Source organism: Dipodomys ordii, unplaced genomic scaffold (genome assembly GCF_000151885.1).
Source record: "Dipodomys ordii isolate 6190 unplaced genomic scaffold, Dord_2.0 Scaffold46, whole genome shotgun sequence".
Taxonomy (NCBI): Eukaryota; Metazoa; Chordata; class Mammalia; order Rodentia; family Heteromyidae; genus Dipodomys; species Dipodomys ordii.
In genome coordinates, this window is record NW_012267262.1 from 1,221,695 (window position 1) to 1,249,249 (window position 27,555).

General features: G+C 44.6%; 1 protein-coding gene across 1 annotated transcript in view; it reads left to right on the top strand.

Annotated features, from left to right (window-relative positions):
• The first annotated feature begins 842 nt into the window (after window positions 1-842).
• Window positions 843-27,555, top strand: part of Nav2 (neuron navigator 2) — a 387,125-nt gene continuing 360,412 nt past the window's right edge. The window contains exon 1 of the mRNA XM_013019543.1: window positions 843-1,100. Coding sequence (XP_012874997.1) covers window positions 843-1,100 — 258 coding nt within the window. The remainder of the gene's footprint in view (window positions 1,101-27,555) is intronic.

Here is a 27,555-nt window from a genome sequence, read left to right on the forward strand (position 1 = left end):
GGCGGCCGCTCGCAAGCGCAGCCCTGCCCAGCCCGCCAGCCGTGCGTCCAGGGCGGGGTGTCTCGTGGGGCCCCCCACGGCCACCGCCTGCGCTGCGCTCTGGCGCACGGAGCATGTGCAGAGCCACGGGCGCTTAAGGTGCTATCGGTCTGTGGGGCTTGTGGGCTGCGGTGACCGACTGTCACGCCGGGGAGAGACCTCTCGGGGGGCTCTGGCTGCGCCTCGACTGCGTCGCGGGTGACACTGCGGTGACCGCGAGCCGGAGCGGCAGCCGCCTCTCAGTGGAGACGTCTGGGGGGGGTCCGTGAGCCCTCCCTCTCTCTCCTGCCTTCCCTATCCCGCCGGAGCGAGACGCGTGCGTCCCGGTCCCCGGCGTCCCCGGCGTCCCCGCCGCCCCCCGCCGCCGTCCTTCCCACAGGGGGCTTCCTCACTTCGGATGCCATGACAAGTTAATATGGGCGTCCAGGCCGCGGCTTCTCTGGAGGAAGATTACCACCGGCGGCAATCCCGGAGCGCCCCGAGCTCCTGAAGCCCCGCCGCTCCGGAGCGGCTTCCCCGCCCGCTGCGGCCGGCAGCCCGCGAGCCGGTGGGACCGGCCGGACGCCGTGAGCGGCACCCCGCAGGCAAGCTTGCCGGAGCCCCTACACCTCCCCGTGCCCCCCCTCCAGACCCGGGGGTTCTTTTATTTGTATTTTGTTTTGTTTTCCTCCGCCGGTGGTGGGCGCCTCGCGGGCCGAGGCCCGGCGCCTGCTCTGCCGCCCGCGCTGCCTTTAGCGGTCGCCTCCGCCGCCGCCGCCGCCGCTGCCAGGGACGTGCTGGGAAAACCCAAGCCCCGGGAGAAGATGCCGGCCATCCTGGTAGCCTCCAAAATGAAGTCGGGACTGCCCAAACCCGTGCACAGTGCCGCACCCATCCTCCACGTGCCCCCGGCTCGGACCGGCCCCCAGCCCTGCTACCTGAAGTTGGGAAGCAAGGTGGAGGTGAGCAAGACCGCCTACCCCAGCCAGATCCCGCTGAAATCGCAGGCGCTGCAGGAGCCGGCGGGGGAAGGGCTCCCGCTGCGGAAGAGCGGCTCGGTGGAAAACGGGTTCGATACCCAGGTGAGAGGTGTTTTGTGCTAGGGGGTGGGGGTGGGGGGCACCGTTTGGAAGGAATGGGTTAATACTTTACGTGGGAGGGGGTAATACTTCATTGGGAGGGGTGGGGGGAAAGGGCTGCAGGGCGGGTGAGGAAGGGAACCACCTCCCTTAGGGTGGTATACTGGGTGGGTGGGGGGGTGCTCAAGGAGAGAGGGCTGGCCAGTGGGTGTGGCCCGGGTGCCAGAGGTTCACCTAAGGAGCTGGGCGAGGAGATGAGCAGTGCTGGCACGCCTACCCATCTTTGGGAAGGATGGGAATGGGGGATTGCCAAGATCTTCCCCCAAAGCGTATATGGTACTGGAAATGTCTTGACCCCAAGAAGGGACTATATGGTATTTGCAACTGTCTGTGCGTTCCGAAGAGGTTCTATCCCTGTAGTTGAATGGTTTGAAGCTTCATTTGGTTTGCCAGCTCTCTGGTCTGGTTGTAAGATCCAGGGCGTGGGGTTGGCAGTGAACCTGCTCTCCTCTTGGCTTGAAGATGGCCTGTTCCGGCTCCATCCTTAGGAAGCAGGGATTCTGGCAAGGTGCTGGCACTGCAGGCTGCTGGAGACTCCTAAGGTCTTGGCTGACTGTTGCTGTGGGGGTGGGTGGAGGGGGGCGGCTGTCTCAGAATGGCGGCTTGGAGCTAAGCCCCTCCTTTCTGGGTGGTAGATCCTGGTGTTGGTACCTCAGGTGACTTGGGAAGTGGGAGAATGACTGGAAGAGAAATGGTAACTTCTACCTTTCCAGATAGAGGCTGCATCACCCGATTGGGCTGGGTAACAGGCTTTGGCTATGCAATCTCTTTTAAGGAAATCCTTAAGGGCCAATCAGGTTTTCTTGGCCTCCTGCCCTCCCTGCTGCATTTCTCCCCCTCTTCTGGTAGAAGGGAGAAGGGGCACGGTTGTGTTTTATTGGCAGCCAGTCAGTAGGGACTTTTGGGGACAGACTGACCCAACGGATGTGACTGTCCTGGTCAGGAGGGAAGGGAAGTCAGAAGGGGAGGTGGTTTGGGGCTGGTATGGGGGAAGTGGCAACACACCAGCTGACCTTTTTGGCAGGCACTTCTCTGCTGACATGGTTTCTACCTTCTCCTGGAGCTTTGTTCAATCAGAGGCTAGCGCTCAACACATTCCTAGCCTTTCTGATGGAGGCACTGGAGCTGGAAGCTAATTGTAAGCAGACTTTTGGAACACTGGGTTAGAGAAGGCCCTCAAAGCAGATTAAGCTCCCACACCAGGCTGATAAGCATGCCCCTTGCTGCACTTGCTAAACATTTTTGGAAGCTGACAGCTTAGAGTGATGGTGTGTGGGAGGAAGGCAAGATTTTCTTTCAGTGCTCCGGGTCCTGTCTCTGCCAGGATAGTGTGTGCTGCTCTTTTACTGTTATTAGCCACAGGATTTGTTCCGGGGACTGTGACATGGGGATGAGCTACAGGATGCCTCCTGAAAGGGTTTCCCCTTCATCCATAGAGGTGGAGGCTTAAATGGTATAGTAGAGGCCAGGACAGTGAATCTGAGTATGATGCACACCCTCCAGCATGATGAGGAATGGAGGAATGAGAGGAAGGTGACACTGGTATTGTTCAGAGCAGCTGCTCTGTTTTAGCCCATTTGACCCTTCATTTAACAAATATTCTTAAATGGAGTGGGCAGGCTTGGGAAAGGTGATTCATCACCCTCTCCTCTGAATAAAAAAAAAATAAATCTCCAGCTTCTTTCTTAGGGGCTGACCTGGCCTAGCCTTGGTCCCTGGACACCTTGCTTCCCTTCATTAATGGTCCACAATCCCCAGCATCCCTCTCTTCACTTACCTTGTCTTCAGTGGGCTTCCATGCACTGACCAAGAGGAGAATTTGGACAGACTGCGAGGGAAATGAGCCCCTTTCCAGTGGATTTTTCCTAGTTTACCTGTGTGCCATCCCATTTTTAATGCCCAGGTTCCAGAGGGGCTCTACTCATGGCAATGGCAGATCTTGGTGTTCACAACCCCACCCTGACATCTAACTGACTTTGGCAAAAAAAATTTGCCATCTTTGGACAAGGTATCCCCACATGATATTCCAGAAAAAATCCTCAATTCTGGTTTGAGGATTATGTCTGACTTGCCACCTGGTAATTCCCCAGTCTGAAACCTAATGTTTACCAGTAGAAAACACTCAGGAAATGATTAATTCAGTGGCAAATGATACATTTGGGACCTCTTTTCTCACTTTTATTAAGGGGATTTTTGGCAAGAGGCTGGGTCACACATTGGCCAAAGCTTAAGATTTAAAGTCATGTGGATGATGGTGGTATTCTGAGTGTCATACTAGCAGGGTAAACTTATCCATTAACTTCTCTGGGCCTCAATGTTCCATCCGTAAAAATGAATATGAACAGCCCAAGAATGACTTGTTTGCTGCAGTATGTAGTGGATAAAGAGAGCAAAAATAATGACTATTGATATTGGTAACCCAATGGATAGAACATATTGAACTTAGATTAGTCTCAAGCCCTGAAGGAAAGTATCGATATGTTCATAAGGATTTACAGAGCCTCTATCAGAAGCCTCATTGTACAATACCAGTCTCATAGGAAGGGGAAGGCAGGGCATGTCTGCTGTTGAGTGCCTGAGGTACCAGGCTCTTTATGCATGATATAATTCATCTTCCCAGGAACACTTTTAGAGCAGACAACACAGATCTATTTTCTATGACAATAACAAAATAATAACAGAAACAATAATGGAAATTCCTTACATATTAGTTGGTCTGTGCCAGGAACTGTCCTACTTACTTTCCACAAAATAACTCATTTATAATAATCCAGTGAGCTAAGTGTAGTTTTTCTCCTTTTACAATTGAGGACATTGAGGCCAAAATGAGGTTAGTAACCTTGTGAGTGGCAGAGGTAGAATTAGTAGAATTAAATCCTGGACAATCTGGTTCTAGTCTCTGTCTTATCTATGGTACTATACAGAGAGTCACAGACATCCCTGATCACCAGTGAGCTCTGATTTGTATGATCACAGATGACTATAACCACTGAGCTTCAGTAAAGCCCAGCAAAGAAGGGTCACTTGTTCAGGATCATAGAGAATGGCTCAGCAGAGAATCTAGCTCAAGGAAGGCCTATAATCTGCCTTGGTGCTCTGGCACATCTACAGAACATGTAAGGTACAGCCTGGCTGTCTATGACACCATAGACTTGCTGAGAGGTATAATTTATGTGCCCAACAAGGAGCAACAAAGGGGAGGCAAGTAGCTGTTAGGTGTAGCCTCTCTGTCAACCCTTCAATTTCTTACCTGGAGTCTCTTCTATAAACCTACAACTGGTTTTTAGCCTCCAGATGAGAAAACTGCTCTGCAGTAGTACATCTTTCCAGATCCCCTTCCTGGTACCAAGATACCTGAGTCTCCTGTGTATGTTCCCCTATGTATGAATTATGACCCTGTGCAAAGAATTGTTCTAAATGCTCACTCTCTCTGTTAGTTCTGAATCCTTCTCTAGCCAACCTGCAGATAAAGAACACTCCGAGATATTTGAGAAGAGGTTAGCCTATTTTTAAGACGCAGTCACAGGGGGAAAATATGATTCTTATAATACTTTGATATTTCCTGCTTTTAGGAGTTAGTGATCAGCTTTCAACTTGTTTCTTTGTAATAGTAATTAGAAGTGATTGAAATCTTCTGTGTTTTAGATGTTTAAAAAGAAATGCATGGGTGAGGCTCCTGGGAAGAGAGTGCAGATCCAAGCTTACAACCTGTTGCAACTTTGCCTTTGCCCCATTGTGTTTTGATTAGAATCCTTTCTTCATCATCAAAGTTGATTATGGATTTGATTAGTGCATTTTTCTGCTATTGTGTTATTCCCTTCTCTTTCTCAGTTCTTGAAGGGAAACATATAATGTGATTATCTGCCAATGTGCAAGAATGTTTATAATTCCCATATTGCTTATCCCAGTGGTTAATTTTCCAAAGCCACTTTAAGGGTGGTACTGGTGGCTTATTTAGAGATTCATTATGTGTGTATATATCTGTGTATAAATATATCCACTTCTGGTTATATGTGTATGTATACACATATATACACACATACACAAATACATACACATGGAACAGCTTAAAGTACTTAACACATGTAAGCACACACATCAAAGAGGAGGAGTTATAGCTTAAATTCTAGCTTTCTGAATAATTAGGTTTGCTTCCTGCTTTTCACACTCTCTTCCTCTATAACCAAGATTTAAAACACCAAAGCTCTCTGTCCATTTTATTTACTCACAAGCTTGAGAGATGTGTTTTAATTAGGTCTCAGTGGCCAGTGTGGGAAAGCCAAACCACACAGGGAGATTTTGGCTTCAAGTCAGAAATTCTTATTTCTTAGATTCAGCCTCAATAGTGGGGAAGGGAACATTTGTGAAACATCTGCTATGTGCCAGGTTTGTCTGCAGTGCTCTTTATACATTTATTATTTAATTTCATACACCAGGCACTGAGTACAATGTGAAATGGTCAACACATTTATGTGAGGAAGCTGAAGTCAAGGGAAATTATCACTCAGGGACAGTTATATATGCTAACATAGGTTTCGAGAGGCTGGTTTGGATTCAAATCCAGGCTGTGGGCAAATTACTTAATATCTCTAAACCTTATCTTGCTCATCTGTTAAGCAGAAGTGTAACGTTTATAGTTTGGCTATGAGGATCTAGTGAAATATTACAGGTTGCTGGCACAAGAAATATGCAATATATGGTATGTGACATGGTCTCTTTTTATAAACCCAGGCAGATCCTAGGTTTATGTCTGCCTCACCCCCAAGCCCATCTTCTATCCAGATTACCTATCTACTTCCCAAGGGCATGGCTGGCTGCATGGAAGGATAGATGATGGCTTGTGCCATGAAAACAGAACATTGGTTCAATGAATAGGTAGCAAAATTAAATGAAGAACAATGCCACGGAAAGAACTCATATCCAAAGTGATTCATTGAACTTTCACATCTTATTTCCAGACATGGTGTCTGTGTAACACTAACCAAACTGAGGAGGAAGGCCTCTTTTGTGTAACCATCTGAGCTGGCATGGTCAAGGTAGTTAAGTAAAACTGTCCAATCTAGCCCAGGATGAAACCAAAGAATGGCACCATTGCTTGAGCTTTTTAATGGCTCTTTAGTGCTCTGAGGGCAGAAGGAAAACCCTTTTCTTTCACAACTGGCACAGTTGTGGGAGCTGGACCTTGTGATCAGTTTGTCCATCAAGGTGCCCCAAGGCATGGCCAGCTGCCCAATGTGGTTTTACCAATGGCCATAGGACAAATTTCAATGGTTTTCCTGTCTTGTGCTCACATTATTCAAGTAGATGGACAATGTGTTCCTCAAATGTCTTGGGTATAATGGAACATGTGATTTGGGGAACAAAACTTGGTCAGGCTTTTGTGCTTTAGTCTGTGCTGGACTTTAGTAAGTGACTCAAAGCTTTCACAGAAACTTCGAGTCACCCACACAAAACCTTAAAAATTACTCATGACTTGTTGCCCCTTCCCCAAGGAAAACAGACCCTCTCTTGTGTTTTGCAAACTATTACCCTAGAGTCTCAGAACATTTTGTCTCTTCTTCCTAGTGAAACCTTAATATGTCTGTCAATAATACTCCATCTTCATCTTTCTGGGAGGGAAGAAAGGGTGGAGTCAAGGTACTAATAAGACTAGTTCCCGGGGTTCTTTGGGGGCCTTTGAGCAAAATTTGTTACTCATGGCTGAGTGACATAATAAAAATAGAGTCATCGTCATAGACACTGTTCTGGCAAAAGTGCTAGCACCAGGCATAGTATCATTAAGTTTAATACTTAAAACATTCTGTGAAGTAGATGTGGCTTCCTGGCAAAAAAAAAATTTTTTTTTGAAAGGACAGCTTTGGGAGTCAGCAACTTTTGTTCTAGTCACTTCCTTTAGACCCTTTCTGTGTCACCATCAATAAATTCACCTGTCCAAGTTTCAGTTGCATCACTTTTAAAAGGAAGAGGATAGTACCTGCTTTAGCCACTTTGAAGAGTTCCTCTGAGGATTAGTAGAGGCAATTATGATGGACAAAGCACCAATGTTAGTTAGCATCTTTTTCCTTCAGAGATATCAAAGTTCAGAAAGGTTAAGTTATTCTTTCAAATAGCACAGCTGGTAAATAGTACACTCAAAATTTGAACTCATAACTCTTTGACCCACAGAGTCAAAATTTTTGAACATCAAGTGTGAAAGCACCCTGAACAAATATCTGAAAATCTGACTAACACTGGCTATATTCATAAAGCTGTGGCTAAACCTTTTAAATTGTGCAAAACTCCCTCCTGGGATATGGACTGAGATAGTCACACAGTAGGCCAAACATAGGAAACATGGGATGCAATTTGCCCTCGGTTCTTCAATCAAAGTTTTCTACTACCAAGTCTTAGGGACATTTACCTGATTTTGCTGAGGTGGAGGCAGATTCTTTTCTCAAGTCTAATTATAATGCCCACACTGTTTGTTCCAGTGGTGTTAAACCTGTTAGAGTGAAATAATGGTACTACAGGAAACTAAAATTTGGGGCAGATACTCTCTTGCCTCCACCTTAGAAAGAGTTCCTAAGAAGAGTTCTAAAAAAATAACAACAGTTCTTAAGAAATGGAGAGGGTTTAGACAATCCTAGAATAGGACAGAGCTTCCAGAAATACTGATTATAGCAACCATATGTATACCATTTCTATATTATATAAGCCCATTTGGCATTCCTATAAGAAAATACCTGAAGCTAGCTAATTAGGAAGAAATAGTTCACAACTTTGGATGCTAAAAATCTAAACAGCATGGCACAGGCTGGTTCAAGTGCCTCCCTTGGGGACTCCCTTGGCAGATTGCAGTGGTAGAGCATGTCTGGAGCCAGGGATCACATTCCTAAATAGGAAGCCAGAGCATAGCCAAGGGTTTGGCTCAGGCTTTTACAACCATTTGCCCTACTGAAGACTCAAGAGACCACAACTCCCTCCAGTGACTCCCCCAATAACCTAGGAGCCTCTTATTAGGTCTTTTTCTTAAAGGTCCCATCACATCCTTCCTCACATACATTATCTCATTTAATCCTCATACTGACTTTCAAAATCAGTATTTTGAACAAGTTTTGCAATAAGGAAAAAACTAGGAGTCAATGAGGAAATTAGCCTTAGAGGAGTTTGTGTTTTTTGTGGGTTTTGTTTGTTTATTTTTTGGACCACACAGATGATAGGAACAGTGTGGAATTTTTTAAACCATCTTTCCAATTCCAAACCGGCACTTTTTTTCTTTTCTTTTCTTTTCTCTTTTGTCAGCTGTGGGGCTTGACTTCTGGGCCCGGGTGCTGTTCCTCAGCTCTTCAGCTCAAAGCTAGTCCTCTGCCACTTGAGCCTTAGCACCACTTCCAATTTTCTGGTGGTTAACTAGAGATAAGAGTCTCACACATTTTCCTTCCCCAGGCTGGCTTTAAACCATGATCCTCAGATCTCAGCCTCCTTAGTAGCCAGGATTACAGACATGAGCCACTAGTGCCTGGCTCAAACCTGTGTTCTAAACCACAGCACTATTGTGCTTATAATTGGAGGAAGCCAGAGTCCCATATGGAGGCAACACCTTAGAGAATCAAAACCTCAAACACTCTTGGAGACTGCTCACATTGTTTCTGACCTTGGTGCTCTTCACTGTTCCTTTCTTAAATCAGGGTGTGTATTTGGTCCCATACTGTCTTCAAAGGTTCCATATCTGTAGGATGAAAAGCCCCATTGGGCTTTCACCCATATCCTGCTTTAGTCTGAGTACTATATCTTCCCATTGCTATCTATGGCTGCTGTCTCTGTGGTCACCTCTGTAATGTGGTCCTGGTGAGGTCCATGTGCCTCACAGCTGGCAAGACTTCTTTCCTGTCCTGCCACGTGGCATTTGGCTGCAGCTCTGCAAACAGTCCCTAATTCATGCTGCTTTGCTTTGATTCTTTTCAGACCTGGAAGTAACGCATGCTCACATCAAAATGTGTGGGCTGTCAGTGGTCAAACCTTCTGATAGAGGAACTTGGCTTTTAGGTTTCTTTAGACCAAGAAAGAAAGCCCTCAAGGAAAAGTTAACATTTAGGTGACAAACCAAATTTGGAAACAACAGCCTTACATGGGAATACTGCTTATGATCTAAGGACTTGGGACACCTCAGCCAGTGAAGATCTTCAAAGCTATTTCTTCCTATAACTCCATTGTATCAATGGGGGTGTCATGGCCCAGATTAACTCCAGTCCCTCACCTCTGGGAGCCAGACCACTAACTAGAAGGCATGCATCCTGACTCCTGGTTAGTGTGTCCTTTTCTACTTCTTAGATGTTCTGTTTCGAAGAGTCCAATGGTTTAAATATATATGCTATACTATATCATTTTCCCTTTCTCATACCAAGTACTTAAAGTGAATACTTATAACTCCTTTATAATGGGAAAATTTTGCACTTGGCTTCAAGAATAAAAAAAACTAGAACCTCTTTGTAGATGGCATAATTGTGATATAAGTTCATCTTTAAGACCTGCCTTGGACCAGACACTTAATATGTCTCCTTTAAGCTCACAATAATTTGATGAGACTAGGGGATTTCATCTATTTTTTATGTGAGGTTTAGAATTGAGTAGCAAGTTAACCCAGACCACAGAGAATCCATGCTTTTGTTTTGTGGCTTCTTAGATACTCACCACCATTTCTAGGTAAAGCTGAAAGAGACCAAGGATATCATTTGACCTTCCCTTTTATTTACCAGGATTCTCACTTCCCCCATGCTAGGGGGCCTGGAACATAAAAGGCATGCAGTAAATTGTTGCTGAATTGTAATTCAGACATGTCAGCTCAGGGAACACAAAAATTTTGGTGGGCTGTGTATGTGAAACTCCCTGATGTGCCATAGATGAGATCACTGTTACTAACTGAGCAGTTACTGTGTGCTGGACACTCTTCCCAGCATTTGTGTGGATTTTTCCACTTAATCATCACAGAAACAAGAACCTCTTAGTTAGGTGATTTTCTGTTTGACTTTATTTTGCAGGTAACCTGGGCTATGGGCACCATAAACAACATGCCCAGGGTCAAGGTCAAAGTCTTCCACTCAAACATTGAGTGGAAGAGTCAGGCTGGAGGCTCAGGCAGCAACATCCTAATCTCTCACCTCTATCCACTGCTGTTAACTAAACCCAACTCTAGTCAAAGGTGAGGAAGACAGAGAGGACCAACAACTAGTTTAACAATTTCCAGTGAAACCCAGCGTAGACTTCCTCATAAGATAAATGAGGGCTGCAAAGTGCCTGTGTCTCTAGAACTGTAGATACTGTGTCTCTAGAACTGTAGCGATACTCCCTGGTAATCCTGACCACCTATTAGACTCCTTTCTTTTCCCCCTTTGGTCTGCTTCTCACTCATTTGGAATTGTTTCTTCTTTGGGTTGTGAAGTAGAAATGAATATAAATTTGACTGAGCCTCTAGAAATGTTTACCTGTCTAAAAATATGCCAGCTTTGTTATATTTTTAGCCAAATTTAGATTTGAAAGTATATGAATTACCCACGCCCATGTATTAGGCATGAACTGCTGGTACATTTTGTAACAGGAAGCTGCTGGTTTCCATTCCAGAGAACTGGAATTCGGTCAGAAATTTGTGATTTGTAAATACCAACTCTTGCCACATTCCATTGCTGTTTTTAAGAGCATCTCATCACCTGGATTCAGAGGAAGAAGGCCATGGGCAAGGCCAGGCTGGCCCAGCTTCCCTGGTGCATTCTCTAGGTCTGGTGGCTTCCAAGCGAACTCTGCCTGGCTTTTTCTCCCCAATCTCATGCCATTCTCTAGTGTGTTGCCTTTGGATTCACATGAGGGCAGACAGAGTGCTTATTTTAGAACTGGAAAGAGCACAGACGTATCAATAAAAAAACCAGGGAAGGAAAAATCCATTCAGTGGTTTTAAAATATCCCTCCCTTAACAGGACAAATTATTTTTGTTTCTTAAAAGCAACTGGTAATTTTCTCCTCGAAACAGTTGGAAAAAAGGCATAGAAGACTCTAAAGAAAAGGTGGGGGCTATGATGACAGCCTGTGGATTTCATCATCCTGTTCTCCTCACATATGACAGGTTCTTTCCCTTAAACTTCTAAAATATCTGTGCCCCTAATTTACAGAGTGAAATCACAAAGACGCTGTTCATTCAAAATATAAGGAAGCTGAGGCTCGAGATCTTTGCATTTGCTGTTCTTTATGCTTAGAATTTCTTCCCCAAATATCAACCATGCTCATACCCTCCCCTTCACCATCTACTCAGATGCTACCTAATCAGAAGTGCCTTTGTGAATCAACCTATATGAAACAGCAACACCCAATACATCCTTTTATATCTCCTCCCTTTGCTATGTTTTACTCCAAAGCCAGATTATTCTGACATATTTAAGTATTTCTTTAGTTATATCTTCCTCTACTAGACTGTCACCTCCTGTGCCTGTACAAAGCCTGACACATAGTAGGTGCCTACTAAATATTCACTGAATGAGTAACAAGGTCTTATGTAGGGTTACAGGAAGCAGTATGCAGGTCTCACTCCCAGGCCAAGACTTACTCCTACAGCATTTCTTTAGACCCTATAAAGGAACTTAGAGTGTGTTTCCCTTAAGATGCTAAAGTATTAGAATGTTGTCCTGAGATGATTTTGCTCATTTAGCACAGAGTCGGCCAGTTGGGAAATGGTTATATGTTTGTCCAGGTCATGGAATTCTCACTCCTGAGCAGATTCTTGCTTTGTCTGATTGTAACGTTGGCTATGAGATGCCCACAGTGGAGTGCAGAAGTGAGAAAAAGCTTTGCCAACAAACACTAATTCTACTTTGACTTCAGTTTTGTTTCTTCCTTTATCCTGTTCACTTTTTGTGATCTGAGTGTTTGCTAATCAAAGTTTGGTCTGTGTATCCACACAATAGCTTTAGCTGGCAGCCTGTTGGAAATGTGCAATCCCAGGACTCACTCAACCTAGAATCTGAATTTGCACTTTAATAAAATTCCAGATAATGTGCTGGCAAAGTAAAGTTTAATACACAGAGGAGTGTGTGTATCCTCAACTCATTCAAAAGTTCCTCAGAAAAATCTCTTATCCACAAAACATTCTGTCACCAGCCCTGGCACCCCAACTGCTCTGAAAAAACCCTGAACTGTGATTGAAGTGTGGATAGACGGGATGGACAGGGGAACCCTACAAGAGGGTCTCATGATAGAGGTTCCTAGAATCCAGGCAATTCCCTGTCATATGTGCTTTGATTTGCTGTGCCTGTTTGTCTGGTGTCTAGGTTTTGTAGCTAACCATCATAGCTAACTCATGTAGCTAACTCATCATAATGGGAGAATGAAATCTACCTGGTCTCTGCAGAAGGAAGGGCACCAGCATTGGAAGACTGGTTGAAAATGGCATGTTAACTTAAAGAGCCAGAGGCAGTTCCATCTCAGCCCTTCTCACAAATGATTATGACCTTTATTCTAGGTCTTTAGCAAAGAGAAGGAGGTTGTTCCTACAGTTTGAACAGAACCAAATTTCTTCAGTCCTTGCTGTTTGGAAATTTTCTAATTCTCTTTAGTCCCCAAATCACATTGCATGATTCTAGCATGTTGTTTTGAACGAGGCAGAATGTGCCCCCAGGGTCCAAAGGGGGAAGGGTTGGCTGGCTGGTTCTCTATATCCTTGTGTCTAATGCCCAGGGTAGTCGCCTAGATGGACCAGTGCTGGGAAAATGTAATCTGTCTGCCTGCTGAGGCATTTCTTTCAATCATGCTGTGGTTGAGGATTGATTCAGAGGAAGCCTATTGGTAAGAACTAAGTTCCTAAACCAGGCTGTTTGGAGAAAATTATTGTCTAATCCTGATATCAGAGCCTTGTTCTGAGCACATCAGGGCTATTTAAAAACTGCTCACATGGTCCCTGGTGCCATAGAAACAGGCTATCTTTGTGCTCACCCGTGTCTCAGTCAGGCATGAGCCACCACACGTGGAAGAAGAGGGCTTGGAGGCTGAATTCACTGCAGAGTCCACAAGAAGAAGGAAGGTGGCAGAGGAATTTGGGGAGTGCTTTTGTTCCTCCCTTAGCTTCCTTAGCTTGGTGTCTGTTATTGGACTCTGTCCAAGCTGCCTTCTTGGTATCTGTCATTGAAGTCTATCCAGCCTCCTTTGAGTCCAAACCTGGTACTGAATGAGGACAATAAAGCTTCCCTGTGACCAAAAGCTGATAAGCCTGACATCAAGAGGTTGTCTCTGTGTGTGCATCTATTGGTATATTCAAACATGTTTATGTTGGTATATTCATACATGTTTGTGTATGTACACATGTGTGTATAAACATTGAGTATATGTTGGTGTATGCATGCATACACTTGAGAGTGTGTATATGTATTTGTGTATACATGAATATGTGCTTGGGTATATATGCATGTGTGTGAGTGTATGTGAATGAATATATATATATATATATATATATATATATATATACATGCATGTGAATGTATATGTGTGTATGTACAAATTCCTAAATATTCCTTGATAGGTTGCAGAAAATCCTTTTTGTTCTCTGGTAACCGCGTAGTGTATGAAGCAATGTGAGAAGTTGAGAGGCACTGTTCTTAGAATCAAGAACTTTACATTCTTTATCAAGTCCTCTTTAACATACTTCATGATGCTGCTCAGTGGTTCCTCAATGAACAGTACACATGTCTAGACAGTTCTGTTATAGAGTGGGTTTCTTAGGGCTCTGAAGAAACTGTAAAGTACTATCTTGTATGTGCTGTTTGATACCAGCTCCCTCAGAAGAGTCAGATTAGAGAAGCCAGGGAAGAACAAATGGTCACACTCATATTGACAAGAGTTTAGACTTCATCTCTGACCACTTATAGCTATATGGCCCTAGGCAAATGGCTAAATCTGTCCTGCTTCCTTCCTACTCTGCTCCGCAGACAGGACAGCAAAAACACAGAGTTGCTCTGTGCCTGGACTGTGATCATGTGTATGAAGCACATGGCAAGTGTCCAGCATGTGATGCACCCTTCATTAACATTAGATCCCAGTGTGTCTGTGGCTGTACCTATATGTATGGATAACAGCAGTTAAGAAAAGTCATTGGCAAAATGCAGTCAAGAGATCTGATTGCTTTGCTTAATTACATTAGTATAATTTGGCAGTATGGAAACCAATTAATTCATTCTTTCAGATACTTACTATCAGAAACAGAAGCATGCACAGAAAGGCCCTATGGGGCAAGATAGGCATAGAGAAAGTATCTCTTCTTTCACATGGATGGTCCTCAGTGCATCAGTATACACCTAAGGAGAATAGTAAATATGCAAAATCCTGGGCTCTAGTCTCAGAGAGAGAGACAGACAGACAGACAGACAGACAGACAGATGTGTGTGTGTGTGTGTGTGTGTGTGTATGCAAGTCTGGGGGTGAGACTACAAAGTTTGTCCTTTTTCTTTTCTTTTCTTTCTTTCTTTTTTTTTTGTCGGTCATGGGTCTTGAATTCTGGGCCTGGGCACTGTCCCTCAGTCTTCAACTCAAGGCTAACACTCTATCACTTTAACCAAAGCTCCACTTCCGATTTTCTTTTTTTTTCCCAATAAATCTATTTTTATTTCTTTTTTTTAATTTTAATTTTTATTTTTTGTGAACATATTGTACAGAGGGGTTACAATTACATGGGCAAGATAATGAGTACATTTCTTATCAAGCATTGCAGCCTCCTCCTTTGTTTACCCTCCACTTCCGATTTTCTGATGGTTAATTGGAGATGAGTCTCATGGACTTTCCTGCCCTAGCTGGCTTTGAACCATGATCCTCAGATCTCAGCTTCCTGAGATCTGGAGGTGTGAGCCACTGGTGCCCGGCTTAAAGTTTGTCTTTTTTTACAAGTATGATCAGGTAATGTACAGTAGACAGTCTGAAGGCCTACCTACCCCCCCCCCCGTGGTGATGGAGATAAAGCCAGTGGAAGATCAATTAAGAAGCCTGAAGGAATAAGGGAGCTTAGACAATACAGGATAGGGAGGGCCAGAACCTAGGAGTAACAGGAGCTGAGATTTGAATACATGTGAGATCTATAGTAAGCAGGGCATCAGATTTTAGATTGGTCAGATGAGCAGATGGTAGAGGGCTCTGGACAGGAAACCTTGGCTCTTCTCCCTGTCACCATGAACTAATGTTGCCAGGTAGGGTAGGTACTATGTCAGGATGCCAGCCACTGGGAAGGATTTTCTGGGACTTCTGTTAAAGGGTAATGAATCCAGTGTATGTGTCCTGGGTTTAAAGTCCAGGCTAGTTGGCTCCAGGTTGCCCAACAGTGCATATGTATTTCAACATCTGCCTTGCTCAGTCAGAAATTAGGATAGTTTCCTATATTCTCCAACCTGGAGTAGGGGAGATGAATGAAGGTTTAGGAGCAACAAGGGATTTCTGCTCTTAAGTAGTTGAAATTACAGGTATCAGCCACCACCACACCCAGCCTAGAATATAGAGTGAGGCCAGTGATATGCATTTGAGTACCAATATTACTTCCACTGGCTGTGTGAGCTCAGAGCAGCCATAATTGGTATCTTAGGTTGTAAAGGGCCCTGTCTCCCTCCTGACAAAGGCTAAGCCAAGAGATCCCCAATAGTAGTGTCCTTTTATCTTCTGCCTACCGGAGAACAAATTTTCTGGGGTTTTCAGTGAGTCAAGAAGAACTAAAGGTAAGGAAGGATAGAGGATGAACAATACTGAAATACATTGTATGTGTGAATGAAGATGACAAAATCTGAAAGCTGTTTACTAATGGGGGTAAGAAAGATGGGGAAACAGAGTAAATGAGGAGTCAATCAATCTGATTAATCTACTATATAGGCCTGCATGAAATACCAAAGTGAAGCCCTTTTGAACAATTAACATACACTTAGACAAAAAGGAGAATGAAAGTAAGGTAAAACAGGTCCTCTAAGAGTATGGACATGGATAGGAGGGAAATGAGCTAACAGAGAGAGAGGAAGAATGAGCATAGTCAAAGTGCTTCGTGTACCTGTGTGAAATTACTACAGGTAATCTGAGCTTGGTTTGGAAAGGGGAGGAGAGATGAGGGAAAGTGATGGGTGAGGGGCGTCTGAGCAAGATATACTGCATGCATATATGAACGTGTCAAAATAACACCCCCCTTTGTGCAACTAGGTGATGCTAAGAAAAGTAGGGGGAGAGAGAGAGGGAGGGAACACTTACTTAGACTTGCTGTGCGCTGGGCTCCAGGCTTATTATGATTTCATGACTTTTCTCACTTAGCCTCTCACTTAGTCAACATCTGTCCTTTTGATAGGTGAAGAAAGGGAAGCCCAGAGAGGTGAGGAGACAGCTAGGACATGGCATAGCCTGGTTTTCAAATTCCCTTTTACCTGGCTTCAGAGATTCACTCAGTTCCACAGAGAAAATGATGAGAACTTTGCTCCTCTGTCCTCAGGGGCAAAGCCCTCAGAAACTAGCTACCCTGAGTTGGGTTGGGGGCAGAGTTGTGGGCCGAGCACCCTGGAGTCCCAGGACTTGTGGGCCATTTCTATGCCCTCAGTCAACAATCCAGCTTTCAATAATTCTGTCCTGGCTGCCCGCCGCCACTGTCATCACAGTCAGACCCCACACCCACACAGGAGAAGGCTTTGGCCGAGGATATGCTGAAGCAGGAGGAGGAAATACCCTCTGGTGGGGCTTATTACAAAGCCCCTGAATGGCCCCATTGAGGTGCCCAGGCTGGATGACAATGAGCCTGTTGGAGCCCTTGGCCCGCTGAGGTGAGAGGTCTGAGGCTGGGCAGGCAGTGCTGGCTCAGAGGCCAGACACTGACTTCCAGGGCTGGGAGCCAGGGCCTCTGACGTGCTCTGAAATGCCAGCTCTGCTTAATGGGGAGCAGCTGGGCTCAGCTAGGCATTTCTCTCCATGCCAGGAAGGCAGTGTGAACCCAGTTCCCCGGGCCATGGCAGCCTCCCCTCCTCCCTCCCTTGCTCTGCTCCGTTTTCCAGGGCTAGGCACAGCCAACTAGACATGAGGACCATGATCAGCCATTTGCAGTGTCCCCTCAGTCCTCAGTAGCACCCTTTCTATCCCTGGTAGGAAAATAATAGCTCTTTAACAGCTCAGAACACCCACAGGTACAGTTGTGAGGTAAAATGCAAGACATTCAGTTATATATGAATTTTAGGTAAACAGCTCTTTAATTGTGCTTAAACTGTGTGTACAAATATATTGATAAGTAACAAAGTCTAAGCCAAGATATGGGTTGTTGTGGCATGGGAAAATTTTTTTAAAGTTACTTGTTGTTTATCAGAAATGTGGATTTCACTAGACATCCTCTATTCTTACTTACTGACTCTGACAAATGACTGGGATGATGTGGGTTTCTCCTTAATACTATCAAAGTGGGGTGGGGAGGAGGCCCAGTTCTCTGCCCACTCTCTGCCTCTTGTCTCCCATACACAAAATGACCAGATGCTAGAATGAGAAGGTATTCACAGACAAGCATTTGGCTTCCTTGTTGCCTACCTCCTGGCAGGAGCCTCAAACTTCTTTCAGCCCCAACAGACAGGAGGGAGGCTTCTAGTGACATTCTAGTTGGTGACCATTTTCATAGCACCTGCAAGTCATAGCAACTAACCTCAAGTGGCTTCATTGTGAATGAGACAGAGGGGTCTCTTCCCTAACAGAACTTAGAGGATTCTAGGGGGAATTGAGGTTGAACAAAAGAGTAAACTATCAACACTGTGGATCTGTGGGTGAGTGGAAGGGGGTCTTGGGGACTCTCACTGTACCCAGAGCAGGTATCTTGGAGTCAAGGGTTCAACTTGAAATTTGGAGCCATGTCATTGAGCTGACTAGCTATGTGGCCCTAGGCAAGACAATTTTTTATTATTTATATATTTTTATTGTAAAGATACTGTACAGAAGGGTTATTGTTACATGAGCAAGGTAATGAGTCCATTTCCTATGGAGCATTGTTAGACCCTCCTTTATATTTCCCCTACCATCCCTTTCCTCCCCATCTCACCAACTCTTCCCTCTCTTCTCCTACCCCACCTCCTCCCTGCAAAGTTGTAAAGTTCATTTATAACATACTGTCTTGTACATCTCATTGTTACAATGGGTCATCCTGTATCCTTATTTCAGCATTTTATTTTCCTTACCCTCCCCAAATTAGAAAAAACTATATATATACATATATATATTTACAAGATGCAGGACACTGGAATCAAATACAGTGACAGGGATTGTACTGTGAGGGAAGAGCATACAAACAAAAAAATAACATAGTACGTTATAGTTACATTAAAAAGAACAGCAACAAAGATAAAACCTCTTGTGTCCCTATCCTGGGGTTCTTTCACTTAGCATCAGGTTATATGGTCATATGTACTAGCTTTTGACCTCCCTAATACTATTATTAGGCAAGACAATTTAACTTCTCGTATTCTTGATTTTCCTCTTCTGTACAGTGGGAACAGTATTTCTTGCCTGTAGGGACCAATGGCCAGTGTGAGTTCCAAGAACAATGCTGAATGTATAAATATGCATTGCCAACTGGTAGGTTGCAGAGCATTCCAGATGGAGAGAGAGAGAGAGAGAGAGTCAAAGGAGAGGGAAATACAAGAAATATAAGAGCCAGGAATGCTTGAGACCCATCCCTGCTTGGAGCTTGGAGTATGTTCTCTCAGCATACTCATTCTCTTACTCTGCTTACATTTACTTTTATGTTACTGGGGTTTGAACTCAAGACCTCAAGTTTGATATGCAAATGCTCTGCCATTTAGCCATGTTACCATTCTGCTTTTTCTTTTTCCAGACAGGGTCTTGTACTTTTGTCCAGAGCTGGCTTTCAAACAACAATCCTTCTATCTCTACCACTCAAGTAGCTGGGATTGCAGATAAGCACCGCCATGCCTAGCCCTTTAGTCAGTCTTTTATACCATTCTTCTGTCTCAGGTGAATAACAGTAAAACTATATAGTTATATAATATTTACTGTTTGTAAATTTGATAATGGTTATGAGCATGAGCTAGAGATTTAAACAGTTTTGGTTTATACTCCATCTTTTACTGTATGACCTGAGGTCATACAGTAAAGCCTTGGTTTCCTCCTTTATAGAAGGATTGGAAGGATAAAAAGCACAGAGTCTGGCATATAAGTGCCACAGAAATGGGCAGCTATAAAGAAGGACTTATTTGAGTCTTACAACACCCTTGTTAAGTAATAATTATCAGGTACAGAATGAAGTTTAGAGAGGTTAAGTAAATGATCCAAGGTAGCCAAGCTGAAAGAGTGTCTATAGGAAGAATACTCCTGAATTCTCAGGAAGCTTTTGGTCATCAGGCTTTCTGAGGCTCTGCTTTCTGGCTTTCAGCTGGATGCCTTGCCAGGGACTGGCTGGATCCAGGCTCTTTTGCATAGTTGTGTTCTGGCTCACACACTTGGTGTCCTAGAATCTTGGCATACCTCCTTGTGCCAAGCCCATCCCCACTCAGTCTCCTCAGGCCAGGGATAAGGGCATCCTTTTCTAAGGTTTGTGTCCACCTCACAGCAGCCATTTCTCTTTACTAAGATTGAAGTTTGAGATTTTTATTACACTCTTAAAGCTTTTCTTCATCCCCCTGCATGGATGCTAGTTTTATTGTCTTGAGTACAAATATAGTTGTGAGAGATGAGGGTGTTTCTTGGGAGAACCTAGGGAGTCCTTACTGGAGAAGGCAACCTCAGCTAGCCACATCCCCTTCTGTGGGAGCAGCTGGACTAAAGGAGGTATTGTGGTTTCTCACTGAATTAATAACCAGCGAACCCTGATGGTTAAGGAGGGGGTGTGGAGCTAGCCTTAACCCCGATAGAGTGCTCTGTACTGCTTCTTTCAGAAGATCTTAGTTCAGTCCTCCTGCCCACTCTGGTGGTTAGACTCATGTTTCAAATGACTGCAATGAGACAGATGCTGATGATTTGAGCTAGGTTACATGGTCAGTAAATAGTAGAGGAAGGTTTAGAGTACAAATCTGTCCACTTTCAAGCTCATGCCTTACTGTTAACCAGTGCCTAGGTTTGAGTGTTTTAGGAAAAACCAATCCAGTAGATCACTTGTACTTGACTTCAAAGTTCCCCTGAGGACATCAGATGCTCCATTTTCCACACTGCAGGCAAGTGTGCTACCATTTAAGCCACCTGGTACGTGAGGGCCCAAGTTTAGTACATAGTACTGAGACTTTTAGGGAGATTGGGCAAACCTGTCTACTGATTTTACCTGATTCCTTAAGACCTGCCTGCTCCTCTTACCTGATTTCTTAGAACATTTTAGATGCACCACGAGGAGAAATGGCATTTTTCTAAGGACAGGAAGAGCCTGCGTAAGTCAGAGATGGACATGGCCATTGTGCAGTGAGGATAATGTAAGAAGACCTGTTTTCACCAAGGATTGGGAACATGATGTTGCAAAAATAATGGGATGGAGGCTGTGGGATGAAAGTCTTGAAGCTAGACATGGATAATTGGTTTCCATCCAAAACTCAAGGAGCCATCGTGGGGTTCTGAGCAGGGGAGGGAAGTCTGATGATTGTATACAAGAGATTCTCAGGATATTGGAAATGTTGTAGACTAGATACCTGATTGTGTCCTAGAATTTCTGTTGATGAGGATGGGAGGATGCCTGGGCCATGACAGAAGTTCTGATGATGGTGATGATGACGGGCATTTATTGAGTGATTACTATGTGCCAGGGAAGGTGTCTGAAAATTTTGCCACATATGAACCCATGTAATCCTTGCCACAATCATTGAGGGGGGAAGTGCCATTATGAGTACTGTTGTGGGGAAGCTGAGGCACAAAGATGTGCTGGCATCTGTTATATCTGGACATGGAGGCTGGAGAGGGAACAAGCAGATCAGAAAGTCACTGGGGAGACTGAGGTTATGGCTTAGGGCTGGAGCATTTGCCTAGCATATACCAAGCTGTGGATGTGACCCTCAACATCACACAAAAAAAAGGAAGAATTCTTGAAGGAAGATCAAGCGCTGGACCTGGGACCGTGTTGAGAAGAGACTAGAGGAAAGGAAAGATGTGCAGTGACTCCTGGGTCAGCCAGTTAATCTTCTATCAGTGGTGGTAAGTACTGGGAGAACTCGCAATGCCTCTGTTAAGTGGAAATGTGATGTTTGAAAGGATGAATGTCGTACATCAATGCCAAACACAAATACTGTAACATATGTGAGGCCAGGTGCTTCTGTTTGAGGAGGATGGCTGAAGTGAAGGGGACATGGACAGGCCAGTGTTGAAAGGGCCTATGCCTGCCAATTCCTTCCCTTAAATCTAGTGTGTTACCTCTAGACATCACCACCACAGGTCTCTTTCCTGATGACCTTTCTTCCTCTCTTCTTACCTCTACTCAACTTGGACTACAGCAATTTAAGCGCAAGTGTATTTGTCAACACTTTATTAAAATGTTCCCCTTTCCAGGTCACACATGCTTTAGCAAAATGCTTCAGAAGTTTGATGAATGAATTAAGTGTGTGAATCATCCCTAGGGTTCACATCCCTCCAGAGGAAATGCCCAGCAGTGTCTGAAATCCAAGGCATCAGACCCTGATCTCCTACAAAGTCAGACACCACATACTGTTATGGCCAGATATATCATATGGACCAGGTCAAGCTGTGACCCTCCTCAGGCAAGAATGTGGAGACCATCCCTAGCTCAATCTCTCTAATCAGTAGTCATTGCCAGCATGAGCTCTTCAGTTCACCAAGCCTCAGTTATACCTTGGCCTCAGACTGACTTGCTGTAGGATCTTGGACAAGTTATTTCATTCCTTAAATTTGTCATTTGTAAAATGAAGATAATAATAGCACCATCTAACAGCACTGAGATGTCTAAATCAGAAAATGCCTGTAATATGCTTAAGCCTAGGATCTGGCACATAGTATGTGCTCATTATGTATACACTGCACTTGTCCCAGCCTTACTCTGATATGTTCCTGGAGAATAAGGCTTCTCTGTGGGCTTTGGGACAAAGCTTGGAGCCTATCAGCACATTGTTGCTGGTTTGCCTGGCATCCTGCTTGTGCTCCCTGGCTTTCTCAGCCAGATCTAGAGTGGCACTGTGGTCAGCCTGGCCCTATAAGCAGCTCTCTTGCCCTGATATCCAGAGATGTTCTTGTCGACTTCCTTTCCAGACCCTTAAACACCTGCATTAGAGGCAAATAGCTCTCATCAGTGCTTGTAGATCATCTATTATGTTCCATTTCATAACATAAGTTCTATCCTCAACCCCATCTTACCTGAGAGGAAATGGAGGCACAAGTCACTTGCTCAGAGGTATGCAAGCCAAGCTGTGGACTCTAAACCCTTGGCCACTCTGAACAAAGGAGTTTGCAGCCATTCCTCCTGCATGCTGCCTACATTTTCATAACCTCCTGTCAGCCCAGGAGGTTTGCTACTTCTCTGAGCACAAGCGACCAGAACCATCTGTCGAGTGCTTTTTTTTTTTTTTGAGGGAGCTGGTGTGACTATTTCAGGGTAAATGTAGAGAAATAGCATCACTTTTTCCCCTCTCACAGTAAAAATAACCTGCAGGGATTAGAAGAACAAATGGAGGTTGGAGGTTGGGAGGCTGACACAGAGGAAGGAGTGTAAGTGCTGTAGGCTGCCCACCTGGGTGCCATGTACCACCATCTGCTTGGTAGGGAGGCAAGGTTGGCCCGAGCTGCCAGCACCTCGTGGCCACTAGCATCAGCCTTCACAGGATCGTCTTCAAAGAGCTTTGGCCCAAGGAGCCTCAAGGAACAGAGGAAGGATTCCCCAGAAGGCAGTAACATTTGTCCATACAGAGAAAGCAACATGACCACCAACCTCATCCTCTCTTGTATCAGCCAGCTCCAGACACGAACCAGGCACAGCTTCTCATCATGAGACGTGTTTTTTTTTTTAAATAAAATAAACTGCAAGTAGTTGGTGAAGTTGAGATTATGTTAATGTATGCAGTTTCCACTGCTGCTAGGATTAAAATAGCTTCCTTTCAAGAAAACTAGAGCTACTTATTTGTCAGTCTTCTTCCAGGTGACCTCTGGTTGGGTTCTAGGACTGTAGGCTGAGCATGAGGTAATAGTGGTAAGAGCTCCATGGTGGCCCCTGGGATCTTCAGCTTGGCAGAGTGTGAGACAGAGACCTGAACAGATTCTTCCTTCATTGGCATGCTTCATAGTGTTGTCTGCAGAGCCTCCGAGAGATCTGTTGTCAGGACTCCACTCCCACGGAAGAGGTTGAGCTCTTTCTCAGTCAGAGATGGTCATTCTGCAGTACTAGATGGGTGCTAAGCAGACAAGTTGATTGGCTTGGGTGGAGGTCAGTTTCAAGTTTAATAACATTCACTTGTGGAGTTATAGTATAAGATTCCGGGGGCTAAGATTTCTCATAATAAACTTACAAGGAAATAGATGATGGTGGGTTCCTGGGAATCACTGACTTGCTAAGGATTGGAGGGTTAATTGGGGGCAAACCTGCTAGGATTTAAGCCAAGTGTCTATAACCCAAGAATCACTGTGTCTTCTTGCCTTCCTTAGCCATCTGGAGTCAGACCACAAAATGCAAGTGTTTAGAAATGATTGGGAGGACTTTAAGCTCCTATGCTGAAAGGTTCTTAACTATACAGGGGAGAGGGAAGGGATATATCAATTGTCACCTACCAAGCAAAAGGCAGAGGTGGGATTCAAATTCAGAGCTAACCCTCCATAGCCCAGACTCACAGCTCTGCCCTTTAGGGTGATTACAGCTACACTTGGTATTCATTCTGATCAGATTTCATCAATACCTTGTTTGTAGAATCTCCCTCTAGGTAGAATCTCCCCTAGAATATGTAGGGTATCTGGAAAGTTTTTTGAAGGGCTCCTATCTATATGAAAAAGCTTCTTGCCAAACATCAGTACACCAGCACCATTTTGGTAGGCCAATGTCATGATCCTATGGAATAGCTATAGTGTCAGCCAGAGAGAGCCACACTCTTGGTCACCTGGGATCAGGCACTGCTCAGGACACCACTGGGGTAATTCCTGTGCACCCGATGTATAGAAGTTCAGAGAATACCATGAAGAACTGAGAACAGGGACCCAGTGGTCTATCAGAGCTAGGGGGGTCTGGACACTAAAAGGAGTCAAAAAACTCAATGAAGGCACTCAAAAATCTAATTTTAAGGACAAAAGTGAACATGAGACAAAATGAGAGCAAGAGGAAGAAGAGAGTGAATCCATATATTAAACACCTGTGTATTCTAGGTACAGTATTAGAGTCCTTGAGGATAGCAAAAGTCAGGGTCAGGTGCAGTGCCTGATACCTGTAATCCCAGCAACTCTGATGGTAGAGATTTGGAGGACTTAGGTTTGAGACCAGCCCAAGCAGACAGACTCCAGTTATACAGAAGATGAAAGTAGGAAGATTGTGATCTGAAATCATCTTGAGGCAAAAATGAGGCCTTATCTGAAAAATAAAACTAAAGCAAAAGGGGTTATAGGTGTCATTCAAATAGTATAGTGCTTGTCTCTTAAGCTCAAATCCAGTGCTTTACAAAAAAAAAAAGAAAGAAAGAAAAGAAAAGGGAAAAGGAAAAAGAGCAGGGTACTGGTGGCTCCAGCCTGTAATCCTAGCTACTCAGGAGGCTGAGATCTGAGAATCGTGGTTCAAAGCCAGCCCCAGCAGGAAAGTCTGTGAGACTCTTATCTCTAGTTAACCACCAGAAAATTGGAAGTGGTGGTATGTCTCAAGTGGTAGAACATTCACCTTGAGCTGAAGAGTTCAGGGACAGTACCCAGGCCCAGAGTTCAAGTCCCACAACTGAAAAAAAAGGAAAAATATAAAAAGGAAAAGTCCTTGCTTTCTTGGATTTTCAGCCTGATGGGCTATCAGATATTAACCACATCATTACAGGAGGAAAACTGCAAGAGAAGAGGGAAGAAAGGGGCCTGGCTACCCAATAGGAAACTCTAAAGTAGGTAAACATAGCAGCATGTGACATAATGTGCTAATTGCACTCACAGATTTTAGAGACAGATACTGAATTCAAGAATCTTCCATGTGGCCAGGTATGGTGGCTCATAACTGTAACTGTAGGTTTTCTGGAGCTGAGATTATGAATATTACAGTTCAAGGCCAGCTCAGCCAAAAAGTTTACAAGACTTCATATCAACCAGTAAAACAGGCTGAGCATAGCAGTGTGTGCCTAACATCCTCTCTGTTTGGGAAGCATAAATAGGAGGGTCACAGATCTGACCATGTAAAAAAAAACGCAACTCTATTTAAAAACAAAAACAAAAATGACTGGAGGAGTAGCTCAAGTGGTAGAATGCCTGTGTGCAAGCTTGAAGTTTAAGGTCCTGAATCCAAATTCCAGTGCCAAAAACAGAGAACCATACTTGCTTCTTCTTAGATACATTCCTCTGTGGCCCTTACACCCTGAACTGATTCTTTTTTCTTTGTCATCCGAAAGATGTTGGTAAATATTCCTACCTTGCAGGGCACTGGAGAAGATTAAATAATATCAAGATGGAAAGCTGTTAGCAGAAAACCTGACACATATGGGGCCCAGTGAATAGTGGCCATCACTAATTATTACTGCAGTCTGAGTCCTGAGCAGATCCAAGTAGCTGATGAGGGCAGGGCGGGGGCTGAGCAAATACGCATGCTGACAGTCCTAACAATAGCTGACGGTGGAACCAGTGACAATCTGATAGCACAGGAAGAAACCCCGAAACATTGACTGGCCTAGCAGTTTGCAGAGCCATTAGTGAATGGTTAGGGTGTGAATTTCGATCTGGGGTAATCTGGGTTTTGAGAAGGTATGGATATATAGGATGGGACTTCACAAATCAAAAGACTAAATAAAGCGTATGTTTGAGTGCCTCAAACATGAAGATTCAGGTGCTTCACCATGTGGAAGCCTCATACCCTGCAATGCTGGGAGGAAGAGTGACCCTGGGCTTATCCAGAGGTAGATCCACCAGGTACCTCTGAGGAGGTGACCCAGGCTCAGGTCCAGTGTTGTACCACTTGGGTAGATAGGGCAGAGCAGAGCAGGGCAGGGCAGGAGCTCCTGAGACTACTCTGCAGAGGATGTGCTGGGAGCCTGTCAGCCTTGCCCGGGCTGGATTTCCAGTCTTATAGATGTAGATCTTAAATGTGGGGGACAGATATGGGAGAGGCACAGTCAAGAGATGAAAGATCACTCCATCTGCTTGCTTCTGCAGAAAATATGGAGACCAGAAGCGGAGGGTGAGTTTTCCTAATGGAGAACTTGGAGGTGAATTTTCAAGGGAAGAAGCAGCTTTTACAGACAACACAAATTCCCCAAGCTGGGATCCTGACACCGGGCTCTGGTGGCCAAGTTGGCAAAGGGGCTTGTTAGAGGAGGCCACTGTGAGGAGTGCTCAGTCGATGTCCTTAAAGGAAGGCACACAGGCACTCAAGCATTCGAGCTCTGCATTTCAGCTGCAACAGAGACAAAAAGGAGGTTCCTTCTTCTGGGATGCTTACATCTCCCTAACTTCTCTCAGCAGTGCCAGCGTCTGCTGGAGCCCGGGACCACCCTGGAAGCTTGGTTAGTTAGGATCTTCTGTCTTCCAGGTCACTGTTGGTACTTGTTGGGAGAAAAGGTGGCTGCTGGAAAGAACACAGCTAATATTGGAAGGAACCATGTAACTAGAACAATATAAATCTTACCCTCGTCCCTTGTTGTCAGTGAAGTTTCACACTGTTTACCAAGTATTCACGTAGGCAGATGTTGAACTAGTCTCTCTATTCTCATTTAATCATCCCAACAACTCAGAGTGTTCTCATGTTATTTCCATTTGCATAAGAAAAAGGGTAAAGAGACAGTTAGGTGCCCAAGCTTACACGGCTAGGAAATGACAGAGTGAGCACTCCTTAATTCCTTAATTCCTTCTTCAGAAGCCTTATTGAAACTCTGAACCCCTGTTTTGAAGGCCAATGGAAAATTTTAAAGGTAGAGGTTGCAAACTGATGCGCCTCAGGTTGAATCAGGCCTGGGCAGACATTATATATGTGGCACAATGTTAAAAAAAATTTTGGGGGGGGGTCCGGTCGTGGGGCCTGAACTCTGGGCCTGAGCGCTGTCCCTCAGCTCTTCAGCTCAAGGCTAGCGCTCTACCATTTGAGCCACAGCACCACTTCTGGCTTTTTTTTTTCTTTTTGCTTATGTGGTGCTGAGGAATCAAACTCAGGGCCTCATGCCTGCAAGGCAAGCGCTCTACCACTGAGCCACCTTCCCAGCCCTGTTTGTTAAAATTTTTAAAAGCATTATTTCCTGTTGACTATAGGCCTCAACACTCCCAATTGCCTTCTACACAAATGTTTAGCCCTTGAGGACTCTTAAGTTTC